The 25,909-nt window shown below is 41.8% G+C and overlaps 1 protein-coding gene across 1 annotated transcript in view; it reads right to left on the bottom strand.

Annotated features, from left to right (window-relative positions):
* The window catches only part of TRABD2B (TraB domain containing 2B), a 258,759-nt gene that overhangs the window by 8,829 nt on the left and 224,021 nt on the right, over window positions 1–25,909 (bottom strand). Inside the window, exon 6 of the mRNA XM_064720222.1 lies at window positions 10,609–10,878. Within this exon, the coding sequence (XP_064576292.1) occupies window positions 10,609–10,878 (270 nt within the window). The remainder of the gene's footprint in view (window positions 1–10,608; window positions 10,879–25,909) is intronic.

The following is a 25,909-nucleotide window of genomic DNA, read 5'->3' on the forward strand; positions in this document are numbered from 1 at the left end:
CCACTGCTCCTTGAACAGATAATGACTGCATTATTGCAGCCAAAGTAAGCAAGAACATCAAGGGCACAAACACAGATGGGCTTAGCATTGGAAAAACCCTGCCAGTGAAGATTTTTGGGCAACTTGTTGATACACAATGCATAGGGAGTTAATTTGATGGAGCTACAACCAGGTGGTTTTGAACCAAATCCCAAGCATGAGCAGAATATCTGTTTTTTGTCTGTATTTTGCAAACTGCCTGCTCTCACCAATACAGCCTCACATGCAAAATAATTTATATTTTTGGGGTGGTCAAAACTGTAATCCATATTTTACATCTCGGGCTCAGCTTTTCAATTAATTAGAACCAGAATGACTTGCTCTGCCCTTTCCTCTGTGTACTCAAGTGTTTGTTTGGCATTGTGTGGGCCCTATGGCTCAAATATTTTTTGCAGATGCACAGAATTAACCATGCATGTTTAGATGTGCTTGGGGAACACATACATTCATAGAGATGTATATACTTGACCCTGTCACTTTTTTGTTAAACACTGTAAAAGATATCGACTTTCCCCTCCAGATTTTAAAATGATTTAGAATAGGTGGTAGTGGGGAAATATCTAACACATCCTGTCAAATTAAGTATTTTCTCGGAGACTGTTCTCTAACATAAAATTATTTCAGCTATTGAGATGTCTGTGCAATGTATTAAGGAGCAGAATGAACAACCAAAATATAAACTAGCTTAAATGGATGTCCAATATACTGTGTTTTTCCACTTGATTTTAATTTTCTTTTTCCTTCTCCTCGTTCTTTTTCCATCTCTACATAACAGTTTTCCTCTTTGCTTAGTCTGTATCACATTTTTCTTTCTAATTCACTGGGCTCACTTTCTCGCTCTCTGCTTGTATTTTTCCAGTGTCTCTCTTAGTAAGAATAATTAAGGTTGGGTCAGATCTTTGAACCACTTATTTGGAGCACTATCGAATTCAAGCTGGTACCACTGAATAGAAGCACTGGCCTCTTAGACTCACATATGAAATAAAAAAAGGTTCACAGAACACATCTACCAGGCACATTGCAGGGCTGCATTGGCCACAAGGTTTGGGTTCCTCCTGCTGCTGGCAAAGCAGTCACAGCACAAACTCCTTCTCCTCACGCACTTCCAAAGCCTCTGAAAGCCTGGAGATGCCATCAGTGGCTCATAAAAAGCTGATTGCTGGTCTGTAGGGCTGCAAGGACTGAAAAGCTTTCCCAGCCAGGTGTCATAGCCCAGACCCTGAGGTGTCTCTGCAGATCTGAGCTTCTGAGAGCGTGGTGTGCAGCATGTCTCTCCATGGTTCTGCCACATGAGGCATCGCTGGCACCCAGCAGCTCCCAGGTACTAAACCTGGCTCCCTCAGCCTGGGCTCAGGCCCCAGGTATAAAGCTCACTTTGTTCAGTTAAGTTATTCAGGAATCGTGAAAAGGTGATCTGAGCGAAATCTGAATTTGGCCTGGCATTTTCATAATTGCAGGAACCCGGCTTTTACAGCATTGAAACCATATGAATTCAAATAAATCCTACTTCTTCATCCCAGTGAGTAACTGGACTTAGACCAAAGCTGCCCTTTGGGATCCTGCTGGGTTTCCAGCCTGCAGTGCACCCCATGATCCTGGGAGTGTAAGGGAATCCAATTTCCTCCTGATTCACTCCACAATGAAGCTGTCTTATTAGATACCACAATATAACTGTGGTTAAACCCCTCCTATAAAGCAGCTGCCCACCACAATAGTAATGTGGCCTTACTCCCTGTCATACTTTTCCTCACTTCATTTTCCAGGCCATGAAATTCACTAGTCAGAAGGGGAATAGCAGAATTAGAAATAAATCCCATATCCCTTACCTTTTTCCTCTGGGCTAGCACTGACAGTGTTGTGTGTTTGCACACAACACTGAATTTTAAAGACATTAAATTCCACTGAATTTTAAAGACATTTCTCTTTCTTTACAATAACTCACTGGAAGATGAATTTCTTTGTATTTTATGGATTTTTTATTACTTTCCTAAGAGGAACAGCAGATTTGCAATTTTCAGGGCTTAGATACTGCTAGACACACAGGGCACTCAAATAGAAAATTCCAACTTGGGGTTGTGGCATTTGAGCAGGTTTATTCTGGCATTTTCTTTCCTTGCCAAAGGAAAAACCTCTGTATCCAGAATTGCAATACAGGGAGTGCAGGTGCTTTACTACCCATTCATGTGTTTGAGGAATCCAACTCAGCCTGGGCATGAGCCCATTCAGCACTTCTTAGTGTCTGCAACTGCAGTCAGCCTTGAGCTAACACAAAGCACACTCCTCACCCACCCTACACTGCAGGGTAAATGTGCTACTGGGTATTGAATTTTCTCTGCCTGTTAAATCAGACAACTTATTTTTCAGCTGAGTGAATATAAAGAGTTTTGTAGAGCTGTGTTAAAATGCAGCTCAGGTTTAGAGGAATTACCTGAGGGTACTGAGTGCATTTTCCCATGTTATCTGTTTGATAAGAGCCAGATCACTTTTATTTGTGCGTGTATGTGTGTGCAATAGATAATATGCCATGAGGAGTCATTGTTAAAGACTCCAAGAAGCCAATGCTCAGAACATCTGGCTAGTGAAAGCTCTGGACATGGAAAATATAAATGTCAAGGCTGATATTTATAAATTGGAAGGGCCATGACGACATCTGCTAACAAGCTTTCTTCCAGAGCCCATTTGCTGTACATGGTTATTCACAGGCAACAACAGAAACGTGCATGGATCACATGCATGGCCTGCCCTTCCTTTCAGAACACATGCTCCAATAACGCACACATGCTCTGTTCTCACAACACAGAAATACAAGTGTTTGCAAACCTCACAGCAAAGCTCATGCATAGCAGACCACAGTGGGACACACACTGCTGGAACAGGCTAAAAATAGCTGGGGAAAAAGCCTTGCATTAACACAGAATACAGTCAAACTCACTTAGCCTTAACTCTTCCAGTGAAATAAGCTCCTTTTCTGCCTTGCTCTACAGGAGACACTTTGTACTACAAATCTAATCCTGAAGCCTTGTTTTTATGACTGAGTAGTTGTGAATGGGAATCTCAAGACTTTAAACAAAGTCTAACCTATTTGACCACAGTAGCTCAATACTAACATAAAAACGAACTACAGGTAAAAGAAATGTGATCCTACATTTATAACCACAGGCACCTTTTCTTCAGCTTAGTGCCAAATGAGAAATATAAAACTGATCCAATGCATAAGCATAAAGGTTTTGCTAATGACTTATTATTGTAGGTGTCTAGACCACGGTTCACCCCAACGTTCTTGGCACTGGCCACTGCCACAGAGGCTGCCCACAAGGCTGCCAAGTTGTCAAGAGAAGGGAAAACATCGGCAGAAAGAGCCTAGATTGCTTTATGATATCCATGAATTTAGCAAAGAATGGATTCCATGCTGTCTGTCCAGTCTGCAGTACAGCTGGACACACATACACCTATATGAAAATGGTAGGAAAAGCAAAGATTAAGTAATGTGGAGGAGATGCACCTCCTGGTCACAAAATGAAGGAGAGGATGCCTAGCTCTGCCTCCCACTTCCTGCAGTCTGCATTAATGACAGGTGACAAGGATATATGAGATGAAAGTGACACATGTCCCCATCTCAGAGATTCTGCTGAAGGCTGCAGGCTCCAAAATACCCCACTTTAATTGGCATGGATGGACTGAAGAGCAAAGTGCAGTGTTTGTGTGATCACAGCCTCCTGCAAAGTGAGCTCAGAGAGGTGGAGGTGAGTGCAGCAGATGGAGATGCAGGAGGGGTCCCTTGCTAATCCTTTCTCCAGGGCCCACACAAGCATGTGCAGCCAGAGTTTAAAATGGCAGGTAGAAACAGCACTGGAGAAAGAGAATATTTAAGCAGGAAATGGAGAAAGATGGAACTGAAAAGATACCAGGGGGTAGAAGTCCTGGCACTGGATGATGAAACGAGGCTGCACTGGCTGAGAAACAGTACAACAAGGGGGGATCACAAAGGAAGAGATCATCTAAACTCAGCCACTGCTGCTTTTTGAATCCTAAGAAATCCTAAGAAAACATTTTGTTTGTGCTGCATCAAACAAATCTTAGGCAGCTTAACAAAGTTAGCAGTTGTAGGGCTGTGTCCAGCCCCAGTCAGAATACATTGAGCTGGGTCAGATGTAAACAGATATTATACACTGTCTTTACTCAACACAGCTCAAATGAGAAGTGGAAAACAAGAAAGGAAAAGAAACCTCTTCATAAAACATCTTGCATTGTATTTTAAATCTTAATCAGCATTGAGGAGGAAAGAACAGAAAGTGCTCTTGGATAACCATTGCTGAAAAATACCTCATTGTTCAAAAATCCTAACTTGTGTGCTCCAATTTTGTTACTCGTTCGCCTTCAGAAATATGGATTTAATATTCATGATGGATTTAAATTTCACTAAAATAAAATACCTAATGCATTACCAATAGAGAATTTAGTTTAATGAAACAAAACTGAAATCTATACACAAATTATGTTTCCAAAGGACTTCTGTGTTCTTTAATAATTTTACTTTCAGGTATTTATAGCTTTCATTAAAACACCATTTGCATACTGCTTCATATGAATTGGTCATACTGAAGCTGAGACACTTAAGTAATAGTGAAAGTAAACATGTAAGACTTTTGCTTGTTTTTCTCTAATTTCATCTGTGTTTGTGTCATCCCACAGTGGCAGCACATTATTAAGAACAACAGAACAAGGTAAAGCACATGGATCTTTTCATGTGTTTAGCAGGTAAAAGTGAGGCTGCGCATCTTTTCAGCCCCATCTGGAGGATAACAAATTAACTCTTTGACTTTACAAGGGGAAAGAAGTTATCAGTCACGGCCAGCTGACAGGGAAGGTCTATTAGCACAGAGATGCTACAGGTTTGGACATGAATGTCAGGACTTCCCGTCGTTACTGAGATGCATTAGAGAGCTGTGTGCTGAGGCCAGGTTCCACAGCTTTAATTAATATATTCTGTGCACTCTGACCAACCTGATAATCCAAGAAGCCTCAATAAAAACCATCCAGGGAGGGAGGATATGTCATCACCATATCATTTGTTACAGTCGGGAGATTTACCTCTTGTTGTTACTGCACTGAGTTACACCGTGCTCCTGTTTTACTTTCACTGGAGGGCTCGTGTACCTGGGGCTGTGCAAAGGGCATGATGACAGAACTGCCAGAGCCAGTGCTTGTTAAAGGAGGCATTGAGCCATCTGCTCACCTTAAAGGAGGATCAAATAGAAACAGCAAAAAACTAAGGAGGGGAACATGCTGTGTTCCCTCATTTGGCTCTCTGCTCAGGAGGAGCAGAGGATGCCTTCACAGAAGCAAGATGGCATATCTGACAGAGGCAGGCAGGGCTGGGAGGAAGAAAGACCAACTGATGCACTGCTGAACTGCCCAAAATGTCTTTTTCTGGACACTGTATATCCACCAGGGTTCAAAAAAATTGGGCAAACTAAGAGCAGAATTTAGGCCAGTTCAAGATATAAAGGTTCACCTTCCACAAAGGAACCAGGAGGTGTTTTGGGACCATTCCATACCACAGAAAGCTCTTGCACCCAAACTGACAAACCCTGAAGTTCTTCTGCTGACTGTAGATATCTGCATGCCACGCCCTGCAAGATAGAGAAGTCCTGAAGCTGTGTCCTCATCCCTGGTTGAACACAGGGCAAACAAATGCAAAGGTGACACTGCTTCCTTGGCTGCAGAGGCTGGAGGAGCAGTGATCCCCCTCCCCATGAGCATCAGGAGGCACTCTTCAGGCAGTGTCCTGACCAGGGAGGCAGACAGGGTAATTTAAACAAACAAGGCCCCAGTGATGGAAATTTCAAGCTCAAAGCTACCATATGAAGGGAAATCATCTGACCGCAATTTACCTGTTAGACTTCAAAGGTGTCTAGGTCTCCTCTAAATAAAAGCAGTCTTTTCTTTAATGAAGTTAAGTACTGTATTTCAGCACCATGTGTTGTGAAAAGGAAGCAATTTGGATTAATTTACTGAAATTTACCTTTCAGATGCAGTTAAGTGGAATTAAAAGTTTGTCTGAGTTGACAGAGTTCTGTTTTCCATCACTGCATTGTCTTGAAAGAAAGGATAACAGACTAAGTGCTTAAATTCCATCCAAACTGATAAGGTTCACTCTGTATAGGCAAACTCAGTGTAGTTTATTACATATTGTCTCCCTTCATCCATCACTGCTATACATTTTTTCCCCCTAAAACAACTGCTTCTCCAAAATAAATTGATATTTGTGATGTTATTGCATTCATCTGGGGTTGAATAGTCTGCACTGGGCTATCAGAGAGCTGCCATTTCTACTTACAGGAAGAATTCATTTCATTTCCCACTAATGGTAGCTTTTGCAGGGCTAAGCTTACATCTGGGACAAAAATTTTTTTTCCTCTTCTGAGAACAATTCTTTGCCCTTAATTTCTTTCCTGCTGAAGCATGTGTGTCCTTACCCTCTTTCCAAACACCACCTTCACCCAGATCTCTTCCTTGGCAGTGAGAATTAACTTGCCCATTACATCCATTCTACTTTTTTTTGTTCCCACCACTGTACTTCTCTCTTTCACATCCCCTAGCTGCCATTGCTCCTTCCAAACCTCACCCCTCCCATAACGCCCTCCTAGTTAATAACTCCCCTCCCTCCTTTTTCCCAGGAGTTTTCCTCCCTCCTTGCCTTAGGTCCCAGGATAACTCCCCCCAGCTGCTGGGAGAGGTTCTCTGTTCTCCTGGACTGGTTTTGTTGGCAGCCTTGAACCATTTGCCTGCTACAGCAAAGGTGCAATCCTGACCTGCCCTCCACTGACCACTCTGAAACCTCACAGGCATTTCTCTATTCTTTCAATTAACTGAGCATCTCACCATGAAAAGCCAGTGCATGATCAGTAATTAATTATTTATATTACATGGGGAAGCCCAGCTAACACAGTGTCAACAGAAACAATGATACTCTGTATGCCAAACTTCAGCCTTGCAGCCTGAGGGTTTTGTCTCCCCTCCCTGCTGCCCCAGCTGGATTTTGGCTATGGGAGGTAGCCAGGGTTTGAGTCTTGTCTAAGTTCACATTTCTCCCAAGGACAGACTTCAGATCTGCACTTTTCTGCAAAATCAAGTAGTTGAAGAAAAAAAATCTTGCTACTTGAAATCTCCATTCAATTTTGATTCTTGACAAGCCATTTCAAACAGAAACTGCAGTCAGGCAGGACTTTTTCAGTTTGTTTAGATTTTGGGGGAAGGAGGCAGAAGGGAGAGGAAACCACACATTTCATCAGCATTTTTTATTTTTTAATAGCCTTCAGTGCAGCCGATTACCCAGGAGATCAGCAAATCTTAGCTCTGTGAAAGACAGGGAGGAGACAGAGCAGAAGCTTTCTCATCCTCCACAGCAGTACTAAGCGTCCAACACACAAATCTAAACACTGTCCACCCAGGGGTGCCAACTCAAATGCCTCAGCTGTGAAGACAGAACAAAAAGGAAAGGACAATCTCCAAGGTACAACTGAAAGTAAACACTAATAATGATGTGTGGTATTAAATGATGACTCATTTTTCACAAGGCCATTGCAGATTGTAGCCATAACCTTGGATCAGACCCGAATGACTGTGAGAGCTGAAGTCTTAGTGGAACCATTAATTATGGATTTCCTGGCTTTTATAGGTTGGAGTCAGACCTTTGATGTTCCTTTAAGATTGTTCTCCTGTGTTCATTTCCTTTGTTTCTCTGTTGGTAGCTTAAGAAAACACCCTAAGATTTCCATGGAAGTGTATGAGATCGCCTAGAAATGCGTAGTCCATAAAAGCCCTGCAATTCATGGCTCATAAAGTCCTCTAATCCATGGTCAATAAAGCTTTGGAAAAGAGCTGTATGAACCACAGTCATTTCACAGTTCAATGAGGTTCATACAGGAATCAATAACCTGGTTTAAATTTGCCTGGATTTGTCCTCCACCTGCATATTTCTCTTTGACTTTTCAGGTTGAAAGGCAGCTCCAACAGCTGAATCCTGGGGACTTTGCATGGAAACAATGAGCTTTATGCAGCTTTCCCCCAAAAGCTGTAACAAAGACCTAAATCCCTCTACTTTGTCTCAAAGGTGAGTAATTCAAGTTTCAGGTGACAACTGGTGAGTTAGGGAACTGGAAGAACAGCCATTTGGAAATACAGGGCCATAGCTCAAGTTAATACTAAATGCAGAGACCTCAGTCCATACAGAACATAGGGGACTCCAACTGAAGTGTAGGCAACTGCACAATGGATTTTTGGGTCAGGCCAGAGCAAGAACTCCCTAGTACTCCAATTACCTTTCAAAAATGAGTGCTAAGTCTCCCTGCTGAAACATTACTGAGGCAATGCAAAGAAGTCCACATTTCTCTCCTGCACAGGTAACACTCCATTGCCTGTGTGATCAGCCACCCTGCTTGTTTCCTCCCAGAAATGATCACCATACAAGGTCTGGTCACAGACACACATTTGTGCTCTTTTCTTGCCAATCAGAAAGGAACCAGTTGGAGAGAACTCACTGTTTATTGCTTTGTGCAGGGTCCAGCTTGCAATTAATGCTGATGAAACCCAACTGCCAAAAGCACAATATGCAGCAGCTGGTTTATGAAAGTTGAGACCCCATCCAATTTATGGGAAAACCAGAGCTGGTTGTGAGTCTCTGATTTAGTGAACTTGTATTTTTTTGTGTTTTGTTTTGCTTTGTTTCCAGGAAAACACCAGAAGTTACTCCAGAACTGCAGAAGCTCTAAAACCATCTGAAAACACTAAGGCAGGCTTCCCTTCTTCCACCAGCCTTTCCTCATTCCTAGGCCTGTGATCTCCCACTAATATCTCCCTGGGATCTTTCATCAAGGCAGGCAACACACAGTGTCTGGTTCGTCACCAGCGTGGTGGGAGCGGAAACTTGTGTTTCCTCACCCCAATCTCTACCCTTATGAAATGGAAATAGAGGGATAAAAGGCTTTGATTCAGGTGAAATCTCACAGGAGCACACAGCAAATAATTTAACTCTAACCTTCAGAACTACATCTTAAATCCCTTTCCTAAGAACATTTAATAAAACCAGCAAAATGCACAAAAACCATAAGCACCACCTTAAGCTCCCAACTGCACATTTCCACTGCCAATATCCAATATCCTTTCTGGATAGATAGGGTAGAGGTGGGAAGATTGTGCCCAAGTGCCAGCCTCCCACCAGACCTATTTAAACACCTTACTTGTACAACACATGGGGAACTTGACCACAGACCTTTGTGGAATGCTGGGACACCACAAGTCAGCAGCCCCCAGGCAGGAGGACAGAAAAGTCCCTTGTATTTGAGGCAATCAGCTATGGGGAACCAAATGTCACCTAGTTCATGCTTAAACATCCTCTGTGGAGGGAATCCAAGCACTGAACACACACTTTGAAAAGAAAATACATGAATCCTTCTTACAAGGCTGGCACAGACCTCAGAAACAGCCTTATTACATTAAGATTAATATGCACCACCTTAATAGCAACCCTTACATCATTCACCCTGAGAAAACAATAAACTACAAAAAATGAGGTAACTGCTCCATTAAAAAGAAAGAATAAAAATAATAGTAATAATAATAAAAATCTGAAAACACAAATATGTGAAGCTTTTTTCCTTAGCAAAGAGAGAAATCTCTGAGAGACTTTCAAGGAATTTAGGTGCTATGAAAATGGGAATACATAATGCTCAAAGACAATTATTATATGTGTAGGGGAGCAGCCAGTTCCCAACATATTACTTAGTTCCTTTTACTTGTTAGAAGATCAATAAACATTGTGGGTGTTTATCTGCCCATGATTTGGTCTGCATAAAGGCACTAAGAGCTTTAGAGGTAGAGAATAAATTGCCCAGGAATCCTAAAAGCACACATTGAGAAGCCCTGGTCAAACACGAAGGCTCTTATTCAAACATTGAATGGGAGTTTTTAACCTCAGACCAAGACTGGAATAGCCATGGAAAAGTGCCAGCCTCCATTCTTCACAGGGAGGATTTAGTTAAGTACTTCATTTTGCTTCAGTTTGCTATTTTCAATGCAGTCTGAGATGTTAAAACATTTCAGCCCCACAACACAGTTAAGAAGGTTGAAAGTCAAATTTGTCAGAATCTTAAGAACTCTCAAGAATATTCTGTATGGTTGGAAAATGGGCAAGACTTTGTGATGAAAACTGCTGGTACAGATAGGAAAAGAATTATTGGAAGAAAAACAACAAGCACAGAGTATTTTCTATTGTTGTTCTTTTCCTGTTTTTCAATCTGACAAATCTTCGTTTTTGTGTATTTTAAATATTTTAAGCACTAACTCTTTTTTTCCTCTTTACTTTTTGGTCAAACATGCCTATGAACACGACTATTTTCCTCCTAGCTCTTCATTAGGCTACAAAAACATCACCTCTCTCCCTGTGTCTCCCAGTTAGCCTTTGTCTGACCCTCCCTATGGTCTAATCAGCAAGATCCGGGATCTGCAAAGAGCACTGAGTGAGGAGCCAGCAGGAAGAGGACAGGGACCAGAGCAGTCATGACTCACCTGTCTTCTATCCGAACCCAGAGGTCATTGAACTGCCTCTGGCGATGGTGCTTGTGCTGCTTCTTGTGCCATTTCTTCTGCCTGCCAAACTCCTCCAGCTGGCTGATGCTGTCGGGCAGCAGGAGGTGAGGAGACAGGCTGTCTTCTTCCTCCATCTGCTGTGGCTTCAGGGAAGGAGATGCCAGTGGGACCTGCTCAGAAAGCTGGACAGGGGGCAGGGCTGTCACTGAGAGTCCCTCCAAGGCTGGGCTTGTCTTTGTTGTCCTTGAACTGCAAAACATAACATTTAAATATGAGTAAAGGAGGAAGGGTGCCAAAACAAAGGTGAAAGCAGAAGACTGCGCTGCTTGGTGGGTGTCCCTGACTGCTGAGAAGGTGCACAAGCCTTTGCTCTGGGGCAGCAATAAAGACAGCACTGGAATTTCATAGGAAGCTTTCAAGTAAACACTTAACTGAAAAATGGGGAAAAGGCAACAGATAATCTATTGCTGTTTTCTGGCATTTTAATGACTTCTTAGAGGCCTTAGAGTCTGTGGTAGGGGTTGCCTTCCCTGCTGGGCTGAAGGTCGAATGACAAAACTAGCTCCAAGTTGGCAAATTACTCTCTTTGAGGAAAACAGATACCTGAAGAGAAGCTGATCTTAAATTAATAAATTATCTCATTATCTTTTCTTTTTTCGTCCCATCCCTTTCCCCCCCTCCCCAACTTTGGATGTCATCTGTAGGCAACAAGTCACTGTTTTAACTGCAACAAGAATTATATCTCCTCATCCAGTCAGGATTGGGGAGAAGGAAGCCTAGGCTGATGATAGAACCGTGGAAGCTTGGCAGCTGGGATAGGATATGTGAGACCTGAACTCCAGCAGGTAATGAAGAAAAAAGGGGTAAATGACCTTTTCAAAGCCTCCTTGAAACAATTCTGCCAGAGCTCTTCAATCCTGTCTGAAGTATTACCACCTATTGTACATGACTGGAATGATGCAGAAAAAGACCTTTTATTTTCATCTTCTAGAGTTTCACTGATTTTAGAAGAAAGTCAATATAAACTCTCTCCTTTGGTAGGCAGCCATGTGAACTTATTGTGAGCTAAGATAGCTGAAACAAAAAACTAATAAACCAGGACTGACATAAAGTTATTTTTCCCCCCTAACTTCAGTAGAAGTTCATATTGAGTCTTAATTGCAAGAAATTTTCCTGTCCCTGGGATGGGCCAATGAGTTGTACATACAGAAAATGGGAGAGAATTAACAGGCAATATGAAGCTGTGGTCTGCAAAACTATTTCTATTACATGGATGCTATGACTTTTATGACAGAAACAATTAAAGCCACGTGAAAACTTTTGCCTCCTGAGTGAAACCAGTAAGACATTTTAATGAAAAAGTAATAAAAAATCCTAAACTTCATTGGTGACAATGTACAAAATGTGCCGCAAGTGAAACCACATGTTTCATTTATGGAACATTTTGTTCTCTTCCAAAAAAGTCACATCTACTACTAATGAAAGCTTTTTTTCTTTTTGACTTTCTTGAAGTCTGTTACAGTACCAGTCTTGATGGTCACCTCTATTTCCACTGCATTGTGTTTCATCCAAAAGTCTTTCCAATATCTACTGATAATTAAATATTGTTACTATAAGACTCACTAGCAAATACTACAGTAACCTTGTCACTTGTAGCCAACATTCATGAAGTTCTTCAGAGATCATACAACAGATAGAGGAGAAAAAGAAAGTTTTCTAAAACCAGTTCTAAAATTCTCCGTGGTTGATTTTATTAATAAAACACACAAGAAAATACCTTTTTTTTTTTTCTTTTCCCAATCATTCAGACTCCCAGTGAGTCCTTTCCAAACTCACTCATACTCACTCCTTGCTCTATTTTATATCACAGATAGATCTGCCGGTTCTAAATTTTTACTTTCTTTCATGTTTCATGTTGAGGGTGAATGTTCCCCAGTGCTGCAGTTTCCTTTGAGAGTTCTTGGTGCTTTTCAAAGCCTTTAAGAGTTCCTCAGCTATGGCACAGGCTCGTGGCTGAAGCAAAGCCATCTCCTCCTGACTCACGTAAATGAAGAGGCACTCACAGGCTTGCACTGGGGGGGTCTCTCAGGCCACAGCAGAGAGTTCTTAATTTTTATCCAACCATGATGGTGGATCAGTGAAGTACCAACATCCAAATTCAGCCATTTAGCAGCTTGGAGGATAACGCAGTGTGAACTTGGACGGGAGAGTTTAGGCAGGTAGGAAGGACCTGGACCAAGCACCTACAGACACCCTGTGGGTGCTGAGATGGCAGCAGAGACCAATGGGTGGCCAATGGAAGCCACTGGAACTGAGCTGTAGCCAAGATTTCTGTTTCCATTGAATTCCTTCTCTGTGCCTCATGCTCTAATCCGTCAGCAACTCCCTGAGATGCTGCAGGCAGGAGCAGCCCCATGTGCCAGCTCAAGGCTGGGGCTGCTCTTTGATTCCTTGAGTGGTCTTAGGGATATCTGAACACGTACTTTCCACCTTTTAACACCTACTATTTTCTTACATGTGTTTACCTTGCTCTGAGCTCCCCGTAAACTGGAACCAGTAGAGAGGTGTTTTTATGGGTTGAGATTTTACAAACCACTTAAGACGACTGGCAGCTCCCTTCTTATTAAAATTAATGACTTTGGGCATCAAAATCCCAGTGGTGGCTTTGAAAGTTTCTTGCTTAATTGTTTCCACTACCATCACAGGAGCCACAGGTTGTAAACTTGATATTTCAGAACATTCTTTAGGAAGAGAATAAATAAACACTGGAGAAACGTTAAAATGCTGTAACCTAAAGAGGTTATAAACCAACCACCAGCATGTTAGAGTCGAGTCAGGGGGAATAGAGCCACTGTGGCAACTGCATATTACATTTGATTGATATTCATTCCATTATGCGTGCACTAATATTTTTTAAATTATAAGTAATTGCTAATTGCACCAAGACCTAAGACTTTTGAAAGCTGTATGTTGATACATGTTTGCTCCTCTAAAAGAAAAGAAAGATAGTTTTAAACTGATTTAATAATCCAGTTACAATAATTATACTATATTAACATAAAAAATAATAATTACATTAAAAATAAACAACAAATATTATAAAAATATGATTAATTCATTATAAACCTGGTTCTTTTCATATAGGACTTTCATTCTACAGACATTCTGCCAGAAGGAAAATCAAAACAGAATAGGGATATGTAATCCAAATATATTGCAAGAATATTTGAAGATGTTAATTTAATGTAAGAAAGATTTCCTGTAAGATAGTAATTTCCTCATTGATTTCAGTAAAAAAATTATTAATAAAAAGTGCTAGAATTTATTTATTAATTTTTATTCTGGATTTTCCCCCTAAAATATAAAGGCAAAAACCTGCCATCTGCAATGGGATACCTGGACAATCGATCTCTGCATTACGTGAAGCTTTACTGTTAAATTCAACTGCTCATTTCATGGACTATTTCGTGCCTTTCCCTGGTCTCAGTCTCTGTGCACTCTGTTAGCACAGCTGCACTGTATGAAACCATGGGGATATAATGGACTTTTTTTTCCATTCCTTCACTACTGCTGAGACAGCTTTTCAAGATACATAGTTATTTTTAAAGTCAGGGAAAAAGCAAGGCCAGTTTTCGGTTTGTGAGGCCACAGTGCCTTTTCCGAAGAAAGAGTGAGAAAGTACCACCCAAATATCTTGGTCCACACAAAGATCTCAGAGATTTTTCATGAATAACTTGATACAATTCCAGGCTTAGAGGTTCCACCCATTTTAAATGTATCATTCCCACACAGGGTGGTCTTGGAAAAATGAAAATTATTTCAGGCCCTTAGGTGGGTTTTTCTCATCTCTGACCTTAATTTCCTTCCCGGGGATGTGCAGTCCTGCAAAACAAGTACTCTAAAACAACCAAGCCCAAATAAGAAAACGCTGGAGTCTCAACAAATATCCTATGTGGCTTGGTCCTAAGGTACAGAAAGCAGTGAAAGCAGGAAAACATTTATTCTTGCTGGTTCTTGAAAACGCTTAATCCACAGACAAAGACCTCTGTGGTTTTCTTTCACTTCTGGTGAAATTTGCCATCCTTTTCTAAATCTTTCCAAGAATTAAAAGAACAAAACAAAATATGTAAGTTGTTTGGACCGAGCTGGATGCTCCATTAGGCTGTCTCAGCATTTCTCTCTCTGCCTTGTGGTCTGCAGTGTCACTCTGTGCTGGCACTGACCACTGACAACTGACTCATCACTGGGATTTGTTGGGGCTATTGAGTGGATCTGGTCAGAAAAATTACATTAACACCATGATGTCCTGCAATATATTGTTTCCATAAATTCCCAGGCTTAAAACTGCACAGGTCAGGCAGGGCAGACCCCAGTAATGCCTTTGCCCCTGACCTGCCTGAGTAACACCAGCAACGTTTGGACTGAGTCCCATCAAGCTTCCCCATGGGCTTCCACAGGGCCAGGGAAGGACTTGCCCTTGCTGTATGCCTTTGCTAATGATACACATCTTTCAGACAACGAAATCATCAATCTCATTTTTTTCAGCAATCTTGCGGTAACATCTCTGTACCCTCAGATATGAGCAGAATCTTCTGAAATCCCAGTCTGCCAATTTGTTATTTGCATCTTGACTTTGCAGCACGAGCAATGGAAAAGTTTTGCTCAGAAGACTGCCATGCTTTGCACAGGCTTCCAAGCACAGCAACATCACTGAGGTTTTCTTGCTTCAGTTCTCAGAACTGTCAGACAAGGGGAGATTTTGTTTCATCAAGAGAGAAGCTGCGGTGATAGCAAGGAATGTGCGATGCTGCAGCTTCATCCTCATGCCACTGTTCCTGGGATGCAGCCAGCTGATGGCCAGACAGTGAGTTAGAAGTGTTTTAATGTGAATGGATTCTCATAAATTCCAGTTGGGGTGTCTTTGTGAGGGCAGGAATTCGTCAGCCACTTGCACACACCCTTGCTCCCCTCACCACAGGCCACAGAGACCTCTGCTCCTGGCTCTGCTTTCCCTACACATCTCTCTGAGAGAGTCATGCACACCCCCAAGATGGGCACCACAAAGTCCTGTCCCACTAGAGGTTTTGCTTTTTTTCCCTTCTTCCATACTAGGATGAAGCTCAGACTTTCAAAGCTCTTGGGAGAGAAGCAAACAAAAGAACAGAAAAGCAGGCAGAAATCCTAACCCACCCCAGCACTGCTCATAGAGCCTCCTTCCAGTGATGGAAACTGTGGATTGAGAGCACACTCACATAACCAGGTGACACCATGAACGTAATGTTCTTCAAGATGAGAAGCATAAATATATTTTACTGCAAAAGAAAGTAACTGCAAAGCAGAGATCAGAGAGTTAAGATTCTCCCCATACTTAAACTTTATCTGAGCTGCTTCAGGCTAAGTGCTGTAAATTACTCTGGATGAATTGGGCTCAAGAGACAGCAAAAGAGAAATCCCTGATTACTCCTGTGAAATCCCTGATTATTCTCTCACCTGATCAGCTTAATTATAATGAGGTTATTTTATTTAGGATGTAGTTGCCTTAGGCCTGTACACTAAAGTTAAAACTTCTTAACAGAACTTGGAAACAAAATTGTTTTTTCATTTTTTTGCACCATAGTCAACTACATCTCATGAGCACTTAAATTAGGTTAAGTAGTTAAATTAGATTATAGTCCACCCCCAACTTGGATGTGCTCTGAATCTATGTCAGACTATTTCTCTGGGAAGAATCACTGTTGCTCAAGAACTGTAACCTTAGTTTGAAAGCACATTTAGTCCTCAGTATACACACGTATATATGTACAAATCTGTGCATAAATGAAATGAAATGTTTGTGAAGATATTCACACAGACTGTAATGGTTTCCTTCCCACTTTGAGAAACTATAAAGTAAGAGGAATAAGTAAAACTTTTTTTATCTATTCTATTTCATTAGAAGTGGAGCTGGTCTAAGGCACAGGAGAAGAAATGTAAACTTTCTGCACTTGAAAAGCTGAATTTGCTGAAAAAAAGAGGGCAGCTGTAACATTTGTAACGTGTCATTTCCACATTTTCATGTGAATTCTTTCTGAAAATTCAAAATGTTTCATTTCAGCATTTTATGAACAAAGCTTCTAATTTTTTTTAGTCTTCTGTTTTCAAAGACTTACATGCTACAAAGTGCCCTTTTTTGTTCAGAGATTGATCTCAATTAAAAAGAAAAACCCAACTAATATATAAAAATGACAAAACTCAACAAAACCCAATTCCTGCCTTCAAAAGCATCCTCAAAATGTTCCATTTTAAATTGCTCTGAACTTATTTTCCCTTCTTGATTTTTTGGTTCAGTTCTTGAACTGAATAATCCTTTGTTTATGAATCTTTCATGGAAACTCTGAGAGCTGCACGCTCCAGCCCCAGAGGATGGGCTGTGCCCTCAGAGGAAGGATGGGTTGACCCTCCAGTCTTGTTTCCATTTTCCACATAAATAGCAAATAAGAACCTTCTTTGCTCATGGCAGACAAGCCTCACCTCAGGCTCTATTCCCTAAATCTCCACAGTCTTATTACCACCAAACCAATTTAGTGCTAAGCTATTTCTGCCTGGGTAGTTCAGCTTAAGCAAAATATTCACAATATAGATACTTCTGGTGCCTTGCTGTCTTATGGAAGTGGTACTTAAAGCTCCTTGGATAGAATCCCTATCCCATAGGTCCAGATGGGCTTTTTCCTGCTCAGGCATCCTGGTTCAACATGGGAGCACAGAGACATGCAGCTGTCCTGGGACACCTGGAAGTCGCCTTCACAGAGGAGAGAGAGGCCTTCACATTCAAATTACAACTCTGTATGTCCATGCAGCACCCAAAGGTTTGCTACATGAAGTTAACTAAAATGTTTTATTGTCTTATAATAAAATTTTGACTGCTGAGTTTGCAATGAATTTTAAGAAGCTGACTGACAAAAAAAAAAATACAAAAACCAAATGGGCTTTGGTTTGATTTGATTCCACAGTAGAATTACAGCTAATATACAACTTTATATCTTGCTCATTTACAATCCAAATTGAATTCTGCTCCCAGATTGTTTCCACTGAGAATTAGAACATGTATCTGCAGCAGCCCATATTCTTTATCATATCTCAAATATAAAAGCCCTACAGAGACACAGCTGAGCAAGGCAACAAATGCTTAGCTTGAGGGACTACAATCTTTTCACTGACTTCAGACTGAAACTAAGGGCAGATTATTCACTGTTTGCCTGGTGCTGTTTTCTGCACTTCCCTCTGATGCTCTGGAAGTTGAGTCCTGGCTGAAGTGAGGTACTGGGTGGATCACAGATCTGTGCAAGGACAGCAACTTGTGTTCCTGAAGTACCTTGCTCAGTCGAGGCCCTTACAATTGCAAGACACAGATAACATGGGCTCCTAAGTAGCTGCTATCACCAGAAGGAGAGAGACACAGAGCACTTAAATCCAGCAGCATGCATAAGTGTGGAACCAAAGAGCCAGGAGAAGACCACGTCTGCAAGAGACTCCACATTTCTGTGACACTAAATCCACTTTTCTTCTCAACACTGCAAAACATCTGATCTGCTCAGCCACTGACGGCTGCTGAGCTAAAAAAAGGAACACAGAGGCACTCTGACTTTCTCCAAAATGTTGTTAGAGCCCATTGGCCTTGCCCATATCACAGTGCCTGAGTGTTTCCAAGAAAAGAACAGGACAGTTGTCAGAATCCCTATTCAGGCCACACTTCAGCCTGTCTGCAGGCATTTTCACTGCACAGTAATGGACAGAGCCCTTGAAATGTGACGAAGTTTGGAGTTCTCCCTCCAAACCCCACTTGCTTTAATGTCTAATGCTGTCCTGTCAACTCTAATGCTAATGGACTTCACATAATGTCTCTCTATGTATTATTCTCACGTCACAGAGGGTTCCCCCTCGGTATCAAGTCATGCTGATGGAACTGCTTGTATCAAATACTCTTTCTGTCTGACAAAGCCCTCCTTCACTATAATTCTTCATTAACAAAGCATGCACATTGCTGCTGAAACCCAAAGGAAGAAAAGAAGGTTTTATGAGTTTGTTAATTGAAACTTATGAGATCAGACCTTGAATATCTAGAATATATCTGAGGCCATAGGAGAGACTGATTTTTAATGAACTCAGGTAAATCTCACTGTCTAGTTACAAAGAACAGGCTCCAGGTCTTCCTTCCTTAAAACAGGAAAACTTGCACTGACCACAGAAAATATCTCTCCTTCACTGAAATGTCTATGATTATTATTTTTATTGGTACACTTAAGAATCCCAGAATTAAATAACGCAGTCATTAAAGAGCTCCATCTCAGCAAGCTGACAGGCAAAGGGTGTGAGACAATGACAACCAGTACAAAGGTGACAGCCCCTGCAGCCTCCCTCCCTAACTCTGTTGGAGACCTCACTGCACAGGAGCTCTAGGGGCTCACCTACCTCCACTATATGTGCATATCTGTTTGTTTGTTTGCCCTGAAATGCTTCCTCTAAGTGCCAGTTGTCCGAGGGGTATCACAGCTGAGTACTTGTAGCACTGCCTAGCTATGGTAAAACATGTAATATAACAAGTGTAACAGACGTCAGAGACTCACCAGAACTATGCCTGGCATCTGGCACAGGTTCCAGCAGTCACATTAGCTTCTTATCACTACACAAAGCTGAACACTGAGAGTGACCAAACTAGGACTTCTCATGAGGTGGTGCTGTAATACAGCTCAAACTGCAGGGAAGCCAATGCTGTTGAAATGATGCCCATGTGAGATGTTTTAATTAAAATTGCAGGACAACTCATCTGTCTCTCTGTCTACAATGAGACTGAGAGCTTGGGGCTGCCCCACAAGCCTGTCAGTTCTGAACAGAAGGGGAGGCTACTCTGCCCCTCTGTTGCCTTCCTTCTCTAGTAAGAATTCATCTGACAGACAGTTGGAACTGAATTATCCCACGTAGCACACAGATGAAAAAAAAAAGACAAAGATCAAAAAAGAGTGTATGCCTTATTTATGTGCAAATAAGCATGATGGAGTCAGGCTTTATGAGGAAAGCCCTTTTCTATACACCGCAGTTGAACCTATAGGACTCCTAGACCTCACAGGTCTGTGGTTCACAGACTGACCAGGGCTTCTTGGAAAGGCAGGAGAGGTAAAGAAAGAAGCAAGTGGAACAGCGAATCCCAGTAATTAAAGAAGAAGGGGAAAAAATAATCAGTCTCCAGCTACATCACCTCATTTAAACCACTTCTGGTTGTCTGTGGATTTCAATTGATGCCTTTCTCTAACATGAGTGGGAATTGCTGACCATTCGGCAATGACTGCAATCAGTATGAATGCTTGAGTACATAGAAATTGTGCTAAATTCATGGCTGCATTTGTGAAACAAACAAATGAAACCCTTGTTACCTCTGCTTTCTTTCAAGTCTATGTCCTTTCTCCTTAAGGGAAATGTTTCTAAAATTGCCTCACAATTTAAAACCTCAGTGCCTGCTAAATGTCAATGGACGCTGCAATTCCCACCTAAAACTTAATCTACATACAAATTTGATACAAGTGCAAAATTACCACTTAACATTAGGAAGAAACCCCATTCCTCTCGGGAAGCAAGATGATTCCTTTGTCACAAACTGAAAAGCAAGGTTTGTTTTGATAAAATGGTGGCAAAAAATGAATCTGTATCTACTGCATTCCCTGACTGCAGGTCAACAAGTGGAACCACACGCTGCTTCTGGGAAAAGGTCCTCAGCCTAGGAGGCACCATGGAGGAAGGAGGGGGCACCCAGCAAAACCAAACTGGAGTCAGAGGTGGAACACAATGAGGTCCTTCACTCCTACCAGGACTAGACAAGCAGAGGGAGAGCCACCCACGGACCTGGACCAAACCAGCATCAGTATTACCCCAAGGTGTTATAGAACTTTGGTTCTTAGCATTGCTGATTTCAAAAATCAGCTTTTTCTCTCTCCAAAGTTCATGGAGGGACTACTGGATCTTTCTTGTGATGGAATATGATGCCTTAACTCTGTGGGTGTCAGGAATAATTCCTTAAAATTACTTAAAATGCCACAAATGCAGGCAATGTTACAACCTAAACCCACTACAGCAGCAGAGATTTACTGCTCTCTTTGTAGAATCACAGAATTGTTTAGGTTGGAAAAGACCTTTGAGATCATTGAGTCCAACTATTAACCCAGCACAGCAATGTTCACCACTAAACCATGTCCCCAAGTGCCACATGTACACACCCTTTAAATCCCTTTAGGGATGGTGACTCTGCCACTTCCCTGGTACCCTGTTCCAATGCATGGCAACCCCTTCTGTGAAGAAATTTTTCCTAATATCCAATCTAAACCTTCCTGGCACAACTTGACATCCTTTCTTTTTCTCCTACTGCTTGTAATTTGGGATAACAGACCAGCTCTCACCTCAGTAAAACCCTTTCAGGTAGCTGTAGAAAGCAGTAAGGTCTCCTCTGAGCCTTCTCTTCTCTGGGCTAAACAACTCCAGTGAGTTTATTTCTAGCAATGTTTTCTTTCCCTTTCAGAAATCAGGAGAAGACAATACCACAAAAGTATTTGAGATCCATGTTTATCCACAGTGGATTGGGATTTACATTCCAGGGGTATAATGAACCCAGAGACGCAAAGATGTGGGCGTACAACATTATTACATCCTTGAAGATTATCCCAGTTTCACTCAATAATGGAACCTCTCCTTAATGACTCTGGCATGGATATGAACTATAGCCTTTAACAGACTACATGCCAACAGAAACCAGCAACTCTGCCGAGGCTTTATCGTTTTTCTTCAGTGGAGGGGAAAAGTGTTTATCTGGGAAGCGTTTCACATCACGGACAATAGGAAACTGTTCAGCTTTCCACAAATAGGCTGGTGTGCAACTTCCAAGCACTCTCCAAGGAAAACTTTGGAACACTAGCCACGTCTTTCCAGCAGGGATTTCATGTAAAGTAAGTAATGCCCCACATCCTTCATACTGATTTATTCCTGCTTCATCCTTGTTTCCAGGGGCTGTGCTCACTTCAAACACAACACAAGACTCATCTCTGAACGTGCACTTTGATCACTGGGGACTCCAGATTGGTATCGACCCTTTAAACATAAACAGGGATGTGCTGTCCCGACAGAAGAATTTCTGGGACTGCCTTTATTTTTGCAGGAGTAATGTGGAAATGTGAAGCTGGGGTCATATGACAGCAGATGCAAATCTAGTTGCCAGACAGGCACTGGGCACTAAAGCACTTGGAGCCTGACTAGGTCTTTGCTGCTGAAGCGCTACAGGTTAGCAGGAAAATGTTACTATTCCTGAGCTGACTGGAAATCAATGGAGAAAGACTTCAGTGTGCTGTTTCTCACAAATGAGAGCACCAAATTGGGTCTTTTCCACTGCAAGCTGCCACCAACAGAGAGAGGCACTATGGAATTGTGAACTGCTCTGATGTTCCATAAAGCAGTAGGAATGGGAAATATCCCAAATTTAGTCCTTCTGTCAACTCTGGCTCCCAGTAGGACCAAATGTTTTCTTGCTGAAGTGACAAGCAATTGTTTTCTTGCTGAAGTGACAAAAGTTACAAACATGGTGGGTGTAAATTGAAAAATTGTGTACTATGGTGGGGCTACATGAGGCAGACAGATGGGCATAGCAAGGTCCACAGTGACCTCGAGGGAGTGAATCCTCCAGGTGCTTCTCCTGACCAGCAAGAGCCTCTGACAGTGGCAGAAGGTCCAGTTTTCACAGGCAGAATTACTGTATCACATATAGCTGCCCACCTAAGCAAGAGGTCAGTGGGGAGGCCCATGCAGTTCAGTTTCTGCCAGATACTCCCTGTGCCCCAAACTTTCTAAATTTTCACCTATGAATCCCGAAACTGGATTACTGTAGTCATGTGTTTTTAACAATCACGACTGGAAGAAACTGTCTTTATTCTGGAAGTTCTTCCACCATATGACCGGAGAGCAACTGTACCTACATCCATCTACAGCATCTGATCTATTTTTCCTCCCTCCTGTTTCTGTTCACAGGTCCATTTTTCATTCTTCCTGGAATGCAGAGCATTTTGGGAGTATGGGTGGGAAAACAAAATCTTTCAACATTCACTAATAGAAATTTTTTATTATTAATTAACTTTGTGGGAAGAAAAGAAAAGAGAGCTGATCTTCTGCTCTGAAATCATGAATCACTGTGGAAGAGAAAACATGTCCTCTGAGGTACCTGAGGCCACTTCAGACAGAATGAGTGACTGAGCTGCTTCCTTGGAAAGTCCTGAGTCATCAGACACAGCAGTTTAATCCCCAGGAAATGGGAAACACATTGGCATGATGTTCACTTGCATGGAGCATGAGGTCCAGAGAAGGGTGAAACTCCAAAGACTCTGGAGATCAGCTTAGCTTGAGGAAGGATTTTAAAACCTAAATGCTTCTCTGAAGTATATCTGATCTGGATCTGGGTACTGTATTCCCAACACATGATTTCCTGGATGAATTAAACTCTTTGCAAACTTTACAGATTGCATATGAATTTTCTTTGACTTCTCATAAAAATGATTCAATGATCATGACACAAAAATGCATTCTGGCTTCTAAGGCATTTACTGTGACAAGTGCTTCATAAATTCACCATCCTTAATTTACTGTTATAAGAACTTATTCTTTTTGGCATTCCTGCTCCTTCTACTAGCACCTAACTTGGAGGAGGCTCATATACATGGATCTCAGCCTGACTCTTCACCATATTCTCCCAAAGGGACACACACACAGTCATTTAGGAACCAAAGCTGGGTTGTGGCCAGAATGAAGTCACCTGGCTTGGCTGAGATACCATAAGTTGTTAAAAATGAGACTATTTAGCATAAAAATGGGCAAGGAATGACACTAAATCAAACACCCCTCCCCCCCATATGTACATTAGAGTGACTTTCTACTTGTGGCAGCAATGCAGAAAGGTTTCAGTAAATTCCACAGCTTGCCACAAAAAGATCCACCCACAGGGAGTCATTTGGTCATGCCACCAGTCACATTACAGTGTTCTGGAGGGCTTCTAACCCCATCTGAACTCCAAGGAATGTCCTTATGAACACCTGATCACTCATGAAAGATGAAACACCTACTTCTCAGCAAAATTCCTTGTAGAACACTGTATCTTTGATTGCTTTTTTCTAAGGAACTGTTATTGAAGAAACCTTAGGTGAAAGTGTCAGTGAGAAAAGTCATTGACTTCCTTTTTTTCTGTTCCTTTTTTAAGAACCTGTGCATTGTAAAGAGCTCCCTGAAAGCTAAATTACTACACTCATGCTGAATCAAGCAGCTCTATCGATTGCAGCACAGCCCACAGACCTCTTGCTGAAGGAGAGAAGTCAGCTCTGGATGTGGAAAAGCTCTCTGTCCTAATGTGTGAGGTCTCTTTGCCTGACAACGTGATAGTGAAGGTAAGGGAAGTCGGCACTGCAAAGACAGAGTGACAGCAAACAGACCACAAACTTCCTCAGATAAACGACATCTTTCCAAGCACACAATACCACTTGATACCTTTGTGCCCCTTGAGCTGTTACAAAGTGCAGCTGCACTTCAGCCCAGATTGATGTCACCCGGGGTGGAGGCCATCAATCCACAGGACAAGTGCAGGCTGAATACACAAACAAAGTCACACAACCTCACTGTTTCAATACAACACTGGGGAGGGGATGGTGCAGCTTTTCCAAAGGCTTAAATGAGCTTAGTGACACATCTCACAGAATGACTAACCACCTAAAGCTTCATTAGCCACCTAAAACCAGCCAGACACCTCCTCAAGCAAGCTGGGCAGGTGTCTGAAGACACGCATGAGCACTGCTCTGGAAAAGCCAGTCTTTTAACTTGGACTATAGAGGGCATCTGCACAACTGTGTGAACATAGTCTGAGTTTTCCACCAGTTCCCTCATGGCTCCTCACAACCAAAGCTGGGAGAGGATCAGCAACCATCTCATATTAACAATGACCTCTAAAAGCTACTGGCACTGATGGAAGCCAACAACTTCAGTGCAAGTTGGATCAGCTTTATCTCTAATAACTATAAACCAAAATTTTCATCTCATACTCATGACCTGAGGTGAAAAGATCTGCGTTAGAATTGGCTGGAAGCAGAAAGAGGATGAAAAATCAGCTTCTCCTGTGGAAACAAGAACGCTGAAATTTGGCTAGGAAATAAGGTAAGAACTAGCTCTGAACTTTTGAAATCTCCAAGGCTCTGTAAGTTTACTATTAGAGAGTTTATGGAGTATGAGATACAGATCTCCTAAACCTGATAGGCTGCAGATCAGCAAAAAACCCTAGAAACCTTAGCACTGGCTTCAGGACAGCTCAGCGAGCAAGCTGCCCTGGAGCAAAAAGAAGCAAGCCCAGGTTTCCCCAGAGGCCCCCTTCCCAAGGAACAGAATTATATGGAATATGAAACAATTTTTTCAAAAGAAACCAGAAATTTTACTGAGGATAAAATCTGATTATACAGCAAAGTGAATGTCCCACTGGGAGAACTAGTCAAGCATGAAATTCCTGCGAAGTTCTGTTCTGTATTCTTACTCCAACACCATGAATTATCTTGTTCTTTCCCAGATATTTTTTTGCAGCAAGTTGCTAAATTCCATTCTCTCAGAAGGTGTTCAGTGTCTAAAAGTGGCCTAAAGGACATGCAGATACACTGTCCCTAAGTAATGTGTAGCCCAGGAAGTGACAAGATAATTAAATTTCCATGGGTGAGAATTTGTAAGTTGATTTTGCTTCTCTACCATGCTTTGGAGATCTTCTTCCATGTTTTTCCCCCTAGGAGTTACTTTGGCTGGCTCAGCTTTTGTGGCTGTAAGGTAAACACAGTGACAATTAAATTGCAAAGGAAGATATTTTAAAGGCACACAGGAACATGAAAATGTAAAGTGCATATTTTCATGGCTAAGTATTTTAAGCATTGATTGGTCATATTTTCCATTGTTAGATGAATCAATAAATTCACCAGTGCATGCAGATGAACCCCATTTAATCCCTATGCACCTCTTACTGTAAATTACACTGCCAGAGAACCCCCCTGAATAATGGATTCACTTTTCTTCTCAGAGAAGAGAGGTAGTGATGGGAGTATGATCCTCAGGCTCAGATCGAGTGAAAGATCCAAAGGTTTACAAGAGGTTTACAAGAGGTTTAAGAAGAACTGCCACATCCCAATGGGGAGATTATTCTACCCGCTAAAAAAGGGGTACATTTCCCCCTGTATCAGAAGAGATGGGATCAAGAGTC

This window comes from Zonotrichia leucophrys, chromosome 8, assembly GCF_028769735.1.
Source record: "Zonotrichia leucophrys gambelii isolate GWCS_2022_RI chromosome 8, RI_Zleu_2.0, whole genome shotgun sequence".
NCBI classification, from domain to species: domain Eukaryota; kingdom Metazoa; phylum Chordata; class Aves; order Passeriformes; family Passerellidae; genus Zonotrichia; species Zonotrichia leucophrys.